This window comes from Manis pentadactyla, chromosome 14 (assembly GCF_030020395.1).
Source record: "Manis pentadactyla isolate mManPen7 chromosome 14, mManPen7.hap1, whole genome shotgun sequence".
NCBI classification, from domain to species: domain Eukaryota; kingdom Metazoa; phylum Chordata; class Mammalia; order Pholidota; family Manidae; genus Manis; species Manis pentadactyla.
In genome coordinates this window covers 35957328-35970789 of record NC_080032.1, presented here as the reverse complement: position 1 = coordinate 35970789, position 13462 = coordinate 35957328, and the positions used below count along the sequence as shown (strand labels likewise).

Here is a 13462-nt window from a genome sequence, read left to right as displayed (position 1 = left end):
CTTCTCAAGGAGACCTGTACATACCAAGCAGCGAACACTGCACCTGGCATATAAGGGAACTTGCTCAATATTTGTGGAATTCTTTGTGAATAAATAATGTGGGTACAGTCAGCATCTGGAACAATTAAAATAATGCTTTACAGGTTTTTGTTTAAGGAAAGAACTAGAATGTGGAAGTCTAAACCTAGGAGAACTCAAATATGTGACATTAATGTGTGTGGTCATATGATATTAAAAGCATATAAGTCAAGAGGATATAACTGGACATAAAAAGTTCTAGTTGTATGGAGGAAGTGAAGATATTGATTAACTTTAAATTGTAAGTTAAAACAGAATGTTAAAGTTTTCTGAGAGCTGGACATAATATATGAACCCATTTATGTAGTTTGAAGAAAGAAGACAACCTATGCTGACAGAGTTCAGGACTGTGGTTAACTCGGTGGGTGGGGTGGGAGATTAATGTCAAGGAGGAGCCTGAGGGGGCTTCTGGCTGCCATGTGTTCAGTTTGCACACATTTGATGAGCTGTTTACTTCTGAGGTGTGTTTTTTGGTGGGTATAATTTTTATACTTCAATAACCACTAAAAGAATAAAAATATAGTGAATAACTTTCAAACTAGAGGTTTTAATTGGTTTTCCTGTTCTACATCTTCTCAGTTTAAGCCTAAGTGTTAAAATGTATTTTATGAAATTCTTTAACATATTGAAAAATATATCTCTACCTAACTACTCTTAGAATCTGTCCATATTGCATACATTTTCAGATGTATGGTTGAATATGTGGGTACATACCCAAAAGTGGGTAGGGGTGAGGAGTGGTGAGGGGAATGAAATAGGGAAAAAAAATAACTCAAACACTTCCAAAGAAAGTAATAAAGGGAAAACAAAACAGAAAAGGTGGACAAGTAGATTATTATAAAATTATAGAATAAGAGGGTTGAAATTAATCAATGTGTATCAAGAATTCTAATGAATAACAATGAATAAATGCACCAGTTGGAAGACAAAAATGTTCACTCAGTTTTTTAAAAATTCCACTATGTTCTGTTTGCATGGGACACATGCAAAAACAAATATATAAAGAGGTTGAAATTAAAGCATTGGGAAAGAAAAACCAGGTGAATACTAACCAAAAGAGTGTAGGTAAGCTATACTTGTATCAGACAAAAAAGACTTAAGGCAAAAAGCATTATTTAAGAGAGACAGTTATTACACAATGGTACTAAAGGATTTAATTCTCAAATTGCAAACCTAATAACATGGCCTCAAAACTGACAGACCTACAAGAGAAACAATATATAAATCCAACTCTCTAATAAGTAAGAGAATAAACTGACAAAAAGAAATTAGGATGGCTGTCAGAGATCTCAACAGCACCATTAATAAGCTTAATGCAATGAACACATATGCAGTTTATACCCAACAATTCTAATACAGTCTTTCTGAGGATACATGGAATATTTGTTCATATTTGTATATGCCAGGCTCTGAGACTAAGTTCAACAGATTCAAGGGATTTTTATCACACAGGCTACATTATCTAACTAGAATGAAAATACAAGAGAACCAACAAACAAGAAAAATACTTAAGTTTAATAGTTGTAAAACCTACTTCTGAGTATCTCAAGGTCAGAGAGAAATCAAAACAGGTACATTTGGGGGCAAACTATAATAAATGTATTATGTACCAAAATTTATGAGGTGTAGCGATAGTAGTACTAGAAAGAAACATACAACCTTGAATATTTGTGTGAGAGAAGAAGATGGGCTGGACTGAAGAGCTGATAAAGGAAAGGAAGGAAATAATAAGAATAGGAACAAAAAGAGCAAACAAGAAAGAGCTCGGGAGTCATCACGGCAATATGCAGAAATTAAACCCATGATAAAAAATAACAGGAGCAACATTTCAACCACACATCTGAAAATGTATGCAATATGGACAAATTCTAAGAGTAGTTAGGTAGAGATATATTTTTCAATATGTTAAAGAATTTCATAAAATACATTTTAACACTTAGGCTTAAACTGAGAAGACAGCGTACTTAAAACAAAGAAAGGTCCCTACCATTTATAGGCAGAAAACCTTTGTTTTTTAACTTCAAAACTCAGGTGACTGAGCAGAAAAATTGTGGGTTTTTTTTTTTAAACCCACAGCAGAGACAGGAAACCCCACCTGGGTGCTTTCGATGCCTCCAAAGGTTACAACATGAGCAGGACAACGCAGTTCAGGTGGCAGGCCAGAAGGAAACAGCAATCACTTGCCCCAGATAGAAAAATGAAGCCCTGCTGCCAGCTCACCTTTGCACAGGGCTTCACAGAGTGCATGGATTTTCTCTCCTACATACTTCAGTTTTTATGCAGACATGTTTTCTTACCTTTATATAAAGTCATAGCTACTACTAACCGGACAACATACATGTCAGAACTGTGCCTTAAATATATTCTTTTTAATCCACGCAACACAGCAAGGTGCTGTCTTTACAGTTTTCCAGGTAAACAGACTAGTGAGTAACTTGCTTACGGGCTCCTTCATCAGGAAGGGGCCCAGACTCAAGACCAAGACTATGTGATGCATTCCTTCATCCTTTAAACACAAAGGCTCCAGGAAGTCATCTACACAATGAGCACAGTAAGTCCAAGACCAGCCCACCGCAGCCCCTACACAGCACCAACCTTCCCAATAACGTCTCGCACAGCAAAATACTTCTTGGTGAGGTCCCCTGCCTCGCTCAGGGGGGCATCATAGTCGTAGCTGGTGGGCTGAGGTTGGTAGGGTGTGTTGGCTCCTAGAAGACAAGAATGTGCCACTCATTACTCCCAAAGGCCCTCCTCTAGGACAATTTCTTTGGGATTCATGGGCTCAGCACTGTGGAGGGAGAAAATAAAGGACACACTAGAACCAATTGTTAGGCAACACAGAGGTGGCCCTCAGGATGCAAGGTTTAGAGAAATGAGTTTCTTCCTACAGGTGGCGCTTGCCAAGCACCTGAGAGTCTGCAGGCGACTTCTCCATGCACTGCTGCAGCTGCGACCCCCTTGGTTACCACCCCGTGGGACCAGCAGGGACCTGAAGCAGCTCCCCACAGAACCTGCTCAACATCTCACGGCCAGAAATGGCAGGGCTTATGGCAGGATCCTCATTCCTGACCGATAACCTTGCAGTCTGTGATCTTTTTCAGGACCTTGAACTCTGTGGCTGAGATAAGATCAGTGGTAGAGACACAGGTGACCAGGCCAGGGGTCAGCAGGAAACAACTGAGGGGTTATCCACCACCCAAAGTAGGAGATACCTGCAGACACACAGTGGCCCAGAGACTCAAATAAAACCTTAAGGCCTTTGTAATTTCTGCCGAGTGAGGGGTGGGGCGGGGTGCCTCTCCCGTCCTCCTTCAGGGCCAAGGCACTCACTCATCCCCAGCTGTGGGGAGTCGGCTGCTGGCAACTTTCAGAGGCATTCCTTTCTGGTCACTGGCTTCTGTGGGGCTGCCTCGCCCAAGGCTACCACCCTCCCAGGACAGCCCAATACAGTGATTAACCAATGACGGCATGTAAGAACCTGGTCCTCATGCCACAAGGGCCAGCCCAGCCCAGGTCTCCCTCTACAAACAGCTGAGCCACTTCTGATACTGTGTATAGAAAAACACTAGAAAGTGCATCCCTCTCCAAGGGGCACAGTCTAAATCAGAGATGATGTTACAGATGATGTTGATAGGGAGGAGGCTGTTTGCAATACTGGATGGGGACCCTATGCCAGTGCTTAGAAAACCTACCCATGCATGGGGAGTCACAGGAAAGCTTGTGAAAACAGTTCTAAGCTGCACCTGAGATTTGAGTCAGCAGGCCTGGGGTGGGGCCTGAGAATGCATTTCTAACAGGTCCCCGGGCCATGCGAATCCTGCTTTGGAGTCCCAGCAAAGCTCTGGACACCCCTTCCTCTTCTACTCCACAGAGCATTTTACAGGGCAAGCATGTGAGAATAAAGCTATTTTAGGATAATCTTATATCTAACCTAATTTGTAAGTAAATGAGGCACAAAATCTGATCTTTCACTTATGGTTTAGTAACAAATTCCTTCAAATGATTGCATGGCTCACGAATGATGGAGCCACCTTGGGTGACCTTACTGGTGCAGCGGGGTGCCTCTCCTGTCCTCCGTGGAGTTGAAAGATGAGCAAGACCGAGGATTTGGTCCACCGCACAGAGACTCGGTTCCATTAGTTCTAAGCACAAAGTCTATATTTTGAAAGATCTGGACCACTCCACCCCGACAATGAACTGATGAATCACATTCTTTCCCCACTTTCTTATTAATCAGTCAGTGGTTTGCCAACAGGAACACCTGACTCTGGGGATACATACGTTAAAACACATCCTATGCTGTGAGATGAAAAGAAAAATAAAACCACATCCCTTGTTGCAAGGAGCTCACCTCTCCTCTAGCTCTAGCATGGCAGTCACCTTGCTGCCCTGTGTTTCTTATTTCGACATTTGGCTTCAAACTAGACTGTGTGCACCTTAGGGGCAGGTGTGGCCTCAATTACTGGAGTGCCTGCCAGAGCCAGGCACAGAAGGCGAGCTCAAAGAGTGGTTGCTCTGTGGACCTGAGTAAGTGTGACTTCCAGAAACAAACCTCAGAGGCCCAGGGAACCCAGGCTGGGAAGCTGGCCAGTGGGTTGAAGGATGGACTGGAAAACTAAGTCTTGGCCTTACTTCTCGACAGAATCATTGCCTGGATGCTTTCTGACCACCCGGGGGCAGTCAGGGAAACAGCGTCCACTCAAGCCTCCTGCCACGTTAGGCAGCGTGAGGTAAGAAGGTGGGAGAAATGGCAGGACTGGCACTCCTCATGTCCCCACACAGGTGGAGAGAGGCACACATCCCTGCATGAGCTCAGGGACCCACCTGGGGGGGACACACCTGCACAACCCCCCCGCCCCCCAGAGCTGTTTCTCTCACTGCTCTCCTGCGGGAAGCTGGCCTGACGAACAGTTTCTCAGAAGCACAGACTGGCCCTCCCTCACTGCCCCCAAGAGACCAGCAATAGGGACGCCCAGGGAGGCCGCGAACACAAGAGGAGCTTGTGCAGGGGCTCCAGGCTGCAAGGGGTTCTTTGAAGGGCAGTGACCGGCTTTCCAAGGTCTGAGGTGAACACAGGCTCGCCCCCTGACAGATGAATGGAAGCATGTGGACTTTCTTGTATCCTGCGTTTCTTATCTGTAAAGTGGGTCTGTAATCCCTAGCCCAGATGAGACTGCTATGGGCATTAAATGGGAAAACAGAGGCAGAAAAAAGACTTTTAGTGTTTATGGCAGGGTCAGGGGCAAGAGAGATGGACAACTTCCATTTTCTGAGTGGTAGTTTCTATACATCTAAATTTTTAAAAATAAGAATGTATCATTTGAAGTAAAATAATACGATATAAAAAGAAATTGTCTCATGAACTGTAAAGTTCCAGAAAACATCAGTCTTCATTCCTTGATTAGATGACTGGTCTCAATCCCTTAAATGGAAGCTAGGTGGGACCCTTAGCAACTGAATGAAAAAGCATCATCAGTCTTAACTGTCTCTAAGGAGAAGACAGACTCACAGAGATGATCTAAAACTTCAATTACTAACCTTGGCTCACTATTGTCTTCTAAGAATGACATTGGAATTTTGTAATATCTCCATTCCTTGGCTCTAATAATAGTAATAATATTAATAGTACTTGTAAGCAAAGTCTTCTTCTAGCCCATCCCACACAAAAGAGAGCAGTCCAAAGGAGAAATTTGGTTAAGAGTGGATAGTAACCAAATACTATCGGGACCCCAGGAGATTCAGAGTCAAATTAAGCCTCTGAAACATAGTATGCTATCCTCAGTGATTCAGAGAGAAAGGTACAGATGTGGAGACAGGTGGGGAATGAGGCTTGTAGAAAAATTAAGATGGCATGATTTGTCTTTGCAAAAAGTCAATGGCAACGAAGAGAATTTCGTTGTTATTTTTCCTTCCCCCCCCAAAAAAGATAAAAGGACCATATAGGAATGTAAAATTATGCAGCCACTTTGGAAAACACTATGGAAGTTCCTCAAACTCTAAACATATAGTTGCCATGTGTGACCCAAACATTCCATTTCCAGGTACACACCCAGAAGAACTGAGACAGGGATTCAAACAAATACTTACATGTCAACATTCATAGCAACATTATTCATAATGGCCAAAAAATAGAAGCCCAAATGTCCATCATTTGATGAATGGATAAACCAAATGTGGTATATTCATATAATAGGATATTATTCAGCATTAAAAAGGAATGAAGTACTGACACATGCTACAACATGGATGAACCTTGAAAAGATTAGGCTAAATGAAAGAAGTCAAACACAAAAGACCACCTATTGTATGGTTCTGTTTATATGAAATGTCTGGAAGAGGCAAATCAATAAAGATAGAGGGTAGACTAGAGGTTGTCAAGGGCTGAGAGGAGGCAGAGTGGGGAGTTACTTGGGCACAGGGTTTCTTTCTGGGGTGATGAGAATGTTACAGAATTAGATGATGGCAATGGTCAAGCAACTTTGTGATATACTGGATTGTACACTTTAAAATCATGAATTTTACGGTAAAGGAATTATATCTCAATAAAACAGATATTTATAAAAAAGGAAGAAAAGAAAAGAAGCAAAAGACCACAGTAGAATATATGAACAAGTAAGCTATAGCCAGAGACTATGACTGAGGTCTGCCCAGCTAGCCTGGCTTAAAACAATGAGGTTTCTAAATGCACATGTCCCTTAAAAATTTTTCAAAGAAAAATGATTTTTAAAAATTACACGGTCAATTCTTACATATTAGAAAATTTAGGAGATGACAAACAAAAAGAGAAAATAAAAATTGTCCACAGGTACCCCTGCCCACCATAGAGCACCAGAAACATTCTAGCGTAAGCTTCCGTGAACAGGTGCCAGATTGCTCTTACCATTCCAATAGGCAAAGTTGGTCCCACCTATAAACATGTACCTACAAGAAACAAGAGAATAGACAGTACTTCACTGTGAGCCTATAGCTGTAGAGGGCTCTCTCCCCTCCAGAAATTAATACTCACAAGTTCACACTTGCCCCATAGGCAAGTATTTCATAGAGGGTCGAAGCTACCACTTCAGTCTTGACTGTTGAGTGAGGTTGGCCCCAGTGGTCTAACCAGCCGGTGTAGAATTCGGAATTGACCTAGAAAGAGAAGAGGACATGGAGACAAACTAATAACTGTTACCTGTCTGGGCTTCCCTGTAACTGCCGTCCTATCTACTCCACCAAGGGATGGCAGAAAGGGGAGTTGACCCGCACTGCTTAACCCAGGCTGGAGGGCCAAACGGGCGTTTCAATAGCAGCATTGGCCAGACTCAGTTTTCAGGTGCCAGCAATACAGGTATTCTGAAATGTTGCCCCTACATCAAACCTTTGTTAACCAGGTTAAATATGATAGGAAAGTCTGTTGGGTGAAAGAATCATTTGGCGAAATAGTTTTATAAAATTATCAACTCCAAATTCATCCTTTGTGTGAATCCAGATTGTCAGATCCTAGGTTGACCTAAAGTGAGGAAGACTTGTCTGAGTATTCTGCAAAGCAGGACCCGCACACTTCGTGCTTCTCTTAGGCATTACCCTGCCAAGCCCTTGGTCTTGAGAAGGGAAAAGAAATTCGGACATGTTCTAGGGTCTGCTCATTCTCAGGACCCAGGCAATAGTGCTACCCAAAGCCTGTCAATGTGGGCTCTTCACCGCTCACTAGGCAGAGACCAGATTGAGAGAAAGTTGTTTTGTACAAAGGTTTGGAGACAGTGTGGCAGCCTGAGCTGCTGAAGAGAAGACGCAGGACACAGCTCCTTAAACTGGGCCGAGGGCCCACAGCAGCACCTACTGGGAAGGGAAGGCAGCCAGCGGAGGACTGAGGCCACATCCACCTGCCTGGGCCTTGCCCCGTTCCTCCTACGGCCGCCCACACAGCATGCCATGAAGCCCTGCAGCTCAGAGTGCACTCGGCTACCTCCATTTCCAATGCTACCTGGTTGCCTGTTGGCCATGCAGATCCTCAGGGCCCACCCCAGACCGCGTGGATCAAAGCTGGTGTTTTAACAAGATTCCCACGTGATTCATAAGCACGTTGACAGTAGGGAAGCTCTGAAACAAACAGCTCTCTGAAACACAGACCTGAACTAAGACGTGGCCGCACAAAAAATCAGACTAGGCATTGAGGAACTTGTAGCAATCTGAGGAAGTTTGTTGAATCTAATGAACTAAGAACGTGGCCCCGCTGCCCACCAGCTATCTGACCCTGGGTAAGTGACCTGTCCTCTGAGCCTCCCTGAAAAGGGAGAGGATGACACCACCTACAACAGCAGCCACGAGGACCGAGCGACGGCAGTGCGAAAGCACAGAGCCTGGTGCCTGGCAGGCCGCCGACCCAGCCCCCACTCTGTTCCCCTCCAGTGCAGGCCTCGAGGCCGAGGTGAGCACTGTGAGTCCCTCATGTGTGCAGGGGGTTATGGCCCCACCCTCCTGTCAGCTCCAGACCCCGGAGCCAGGAAAAGCCAGGACTCACACCCACCCTCTACAGCACATGGCTTCTCTCCCCCAGCAGCTGCAGGGGAGTCAGCCCAAGCGGCCAGTCTCCCCACACCGCACCCCCAGTTCTCACCAAAGGTCCTTGGGGCTCACTCTGCCTCTGGGTCAGGAAAGCAGCCGTGATGTTGGAACCTGGGAATGATGAGGGGGGAAGGTCAGTTAGAGGGGTGACAAGAAGTTCAAGAAAAGGCTCCTTGAACCTGAGGCCCTCCCCTCCCCCACACCCCTGTGCACCTGGCTGGACTCAGACCATCCGCTTGACGGGCGTGTGGGGACCACAGAACGGTGCTTCCTCTCTGAACAGATCGCCAGGGTCCTTCCTGACTGCACTGCCCTGGGAGTCCCCGTCACAGGCCTGTCCTCTCATCTGTGTCCCCACAGCCTGGACACACATCTTGTGTCCTCTCTTCACAGGGACCTCCGACTGACCTAGATGCTCCCTTCAGGAGAGACCTGCCTTGAAGATACTTCTTTGTCACCTCCACAGTGTCACACAGTAGTGCCACAAATATTTGCCAATTAATTAGCAAATCAAAGGGATGTATATGGTCTAACTGTGTTTATCCCTGAATTGGAGTGTACCCTGAATCTTAATTTGGACATCTTCCAGCATTGCAGACCACCTGCTGTAGGAGGCAGCAGTGACAAAAAATGTTAAGAAACATTGCTCTAAAGTAATGAAATGAATGACCTTCAGCTCCACCCAGTACACCAAAGAATCTCAGTGGCATGTTGAGTGGAAGCAATACAATACTGAAAAATACAGACAGTATACTTCCCAGTATAGAAAATTCAAACCAGATGATGGGGCCGGGTGGTCTTGCCTGCCGGTCTGGAGTGCAGGGAACTTACCTTATGCTGCGTCATCTTTCTGCATAACTCACAACACTGTGAGAGGGATGGGCCAGAGGTGGTTTGGGAAATGTTACCAAAACTGTCTTGCCTAACCTATGAGTGCTGTGTATGCCACAGAGGCTCTGCAAGGGAAGGCTCTGGGTGGGCGTGCAGTGTGGCTAGGGTCCTTCTGGCTATCAGTGTTTAAATAGAGTCTTCGTTTAAGTGGCCTTTCATAAAGGCCATGACAGCTAAGTGGACTGGGCCTGCCTCCCTCCCTCCCTCCCTCCCTCCATTCCTCCCTTCCCCTCTTCCTTCCTTCCTTCCATCTTCCCTCTCTCCTCTCTAATTTTTTTTTTTTGCTATGAAGGACATTATTGGGACAATCAAAATCTTTGACTAAAGTTTGGGATTACAAAATAGTATTGTAGGCATGTTCATTTCCTTTTTTTTTTTCTTATTGTGTTGTGTGTAAGGAATGCTCTTGTTCTTAGGGGTGCTCTGCTGTGATTTAGGGGCAAAGGGCCATCACATCTGCAACTCATGCTCAAGTGACTCAAAAAAAATACACACATTTATATATAGAGAGAGAAACTGATAAAGTGAATGTGGCAAAATGTTAACCATGGGGAAATCTGATGAAGGGAATAGGGTTCTTTACATGAGTCTCACAACTTTTCTGTAAGTTCTAAAGTTCTAATGGATTTCAAAATAAAAAGTCACCCCCACCCCCGCCCAAAAAAAAGACCACTCTTCAAGGAGCATAAAGACCCCGCTGTTCTCCCGGCTGACAGAAGACACTCCGTGCATGTTGCACATCCAACACCTGACGTCTCTTGAGAAGGAAGGGCAGAAGACTGAAGTGGCACTTTAAAAGAGACTCTTCTATGTTACCAAAAAAGAAAAGAACTGGTTTTAAGTGAATCGAGTGCTTCTAGAAACATGGCACGTTGCTCAGAGCATCTGGTGATGAAGTAACTCAGCCACACAGAGCCTCACAGGAAGTGGCACGCTGGTTTCCGGCTGCTCTGGCTCCCTTCCCATCACACGGAGGAAAAAGCGCAGTGTTTTCTGTTGGGAGGAGCACAGTGGCAGGTGTTCCGAGTTCGCTGTCAGCACTGTTTGCCTGTGGGTGTCAGCACACCGCTGAGCTGTGGGCTGAAGGACAGAGCACGGCAGGCCAGCGCACCTGGGGCAGGTGGGGCACAGGGCAGCTTCCTCATGTGCGTGGGGGCCCTGCCTGGGGTGGCATCACAGGACGCCCACGAGAATGGTATTGGGTGCAACCCGTGCTTACCAGTGAGACACTGATAGCCACAAAGCACATGAGATTCCCTGTTCCCTGGCCAGCACATTCTCTGCTGGAAGCTGGCCTTACAGAGAAGCCGAAGGCCGATCCGAGAGCAAGGGACTTATCTGGAGGTCCTGGCTGGTGCCATTTCCACTCTGGTGCATCTGTGTGGGAACTGGATATGAAGTTCGGGGCTGGGTGTCCTCTGCTCTGCTTGGAGACACACTGTTCATGCTCAGTCTTTCACTGATGTAGGCGGCTGACCTCAGAGTTCACTGTGGTCACAGCACAGCCCCGGGCATCCAGCCCTGATGCGGGGACAGGGAGGGCAGGGAAGAGTGGCTTGGCCTGTGCGAACCTGAAAGGCGGCTGCCGCAGGGCAGCACTTCCCACAGGCGGGCAGGCCAGGCCCTACCAGAAAGGACTCTGAGGTGCAGGCTGGTCCGCCAGAGCTGGACACGGAGCCTGTCTCCTCAAGGCCAAATCAGCATTAACAAAACCACGTCTGCTTCATCATGACTCTACTTCGCCTTGTTAAAGGAAAACCTGAGACATCACATGTAATATGCCTCTGGCACTGAAAACAGCAGCTGCCCCAAGCGACTGAGTAAAGGGCCCGCAGGCCTCAGCTAGGTTTTCTGTTGCTGCAAACACCAACCTGCCCCAAAGTCCACGGTGGCATAGAGCCCCTGCAGGGCCCCGCACTTCAGGAACTCTTTACAGGCCCCATCGGTGGTGAAGAGCAGCACGTTGTTACCCAGGTGGTGGCGGAAGCTCTTAAGCAGGAAACGCAGGTAGTCATAGTCACAGGTGAAGTAGCCACCATATTCATTTTCTACCTGCAAATTAAAAAAGAGGAAGAAGAGAAACACAGGAGACCCCAGGGTGGTCACTCCAGTTCAAGCTTTGGTGGGGAGGAAATACCTGAGCCCCTGCTGTGATGACAAGGCTTAGTGATTGCCCAAAATGCCTCCTACGCTGCTCAGTCCTCAAAACCCACTTTCCACAGAGCACCCGGAATTAAAACTTACCTTTGGCTCCCTCCCCCGCAGAAACGAGGGAAAAAACAAAACACTCACGTTAGTTTTCAGTGTAGTGATAGGCACCTCTCCTCTGCCCCAGATGCTTTAAACAGTACATACATAATACCTTCCCATGGCAGAAATACCAGAGAGGGGAGAAAATGGAAAAAATATCTATTACCCAGAGATAACCACTCTCAGCATTGTGGCATACTCTCCCAGATTTACATACACACACACACACACACACACACACACACACACACACACACACACACACTATATATATATACACAAATAACATACAGTAATTGTTTTCTGTCCTCAAAACTGGTATATTGTAAGTACCAGTTATACCCTACTCTTTCTCCTTCCAGTATTATGCAAATGTCTGTGGCAGTAAGGAGGGAGGAAAGCTGGGTGTGGATACACCACCACTGACTTGATCTCCTGCGGGCAGATCCTACATCCACTCAGGGTGTTCCCCATTTTGGGCTCAATTTCAATGCATAATCTGTGCTCAATAGGTCAGTGATTTCTAGTCAGGAGCTATTTTGCCCACCCCACCCCTCCAGGGACATTTGGAGCTATGTGGGGCTATTTTGGGTTGTCACAGCTGAAGAGGGGCTGTGCTACTAGCATCTAGTCGGGAAGGGCCAAGGGATCCTGCTCCACATCCCACTTTGTCAGCCTCCTGGCAGCAAAGTCAGTGGTGCTGAGGGTGGGAAGCCCTGCATTCTCCGTGGAGGTGGATGGCATCCCGAGGAGGGGAAAATGGATCTTAAGGGATTAAAAAAAAAAAAATCTTATTCTTTATATATATAAAGCACAGATACACATAAAGTTATGTAGTGTATCTCAGGCATTAACATTTTATACACATAAAGTTATGCAGTATATCTCAGGTATTAACAATAAAAAAAATATCTACAGACGCTCTTTAGGGGGCAATAAGGTAAAAAAGGTTAAGAAACATTGTTCTAAAGCAATAAAACGAATGCCCTTCAGCCCCACCTGATACAACAAAGAATCTTGGGGGTAGGCAGCGGGAAGAAACATAGCACTGAAGGATACAGATGGTGCAGTTCCCCGTATAGAAAATTCAAAGCAGTCAAAACCCAACTATCAAGTCTGGGTACACATAGAGATGGTAAAAGTATAAAGAAAAGCAAGAAACTGCTGACCTGAAAGTCAGGATAGTGGGAGGAAGTGGCATGTGAGCGACAAGGACACCTGAGAATCTTCTAGGGTCCCGGCTATGTGTCATTTCCCAACTGGATGGTGCTTATGTGGGTGTTCCTGTCATGGCGCTTCATTACACTGCACATTTATGTATGGGTGTTATATAGTTCCTGATTTAATAAAAACTTAAACAAATACACAACCATAACATTTCAACCTGCACATAATACAAAATGAATTTTTGTGATCATGGGGACACATGGTCTTTAAATATAAACACAATCAATGGTGAGCTGCCAGAAATGGTGAGCACCTGGCCTGATTGTGGTTGGGAGGGGTGGTTAGGGGAGCTTTCGTGGAAGAGCAGCAGAAAAGCTCCAAAGGATAGCATTCATCAGGGAAGAGAGACAGGAGGCGCGTATTCCTGCAAGGGGAAGACTGTTTGCCAAGTGGCAGCAGCTCCATATGGCCTGTGGACAGTGGTGGGGAGCAGGAAAGGGATGCTGAATGATCCACCACCATTATCTGCACA

At 45.8% G+C, this 13462-nt stretch overlaps 1 protein-coding gene across 2 annotated transcripts in view; it reads right to left on the bottom strand.

Moving 5' to 3' along the window:
- Positions 1 to 13462, bottom strand: part of GLB1 (galactosidase beta 1) — an 86240-nt gene that overhangs the window by 35499 nt on the left and 37279 nt on the right. For both annotated transcript variants that reach the window (XM_036892134.2, XM_057492493.1), the window contains exons 6-10: positions 11385 to 11565; positions 8675 to 8733; positions 7085 to 7206; positions 6959 to 6999; positions 2674 to 2786 (exon numbers count right to left, since the gene is read on the bottom strand). In XM_036892134.2, the coding sequence (XP_036748029.1) occupies positions 2674 to 2786; positions 6959 to 6999; positions 7085 to 7206; positions 8675 to 8733; positions 11385 to 11565 (516 nt within the window). The remainder of the gene's footprint in view (positions 1 to 2673; positions 2787 to 6958; positions 7000 to 7084; positions 7207 to 8674; positions 8734 to 11384; positions 11566 to 13462) is intronic.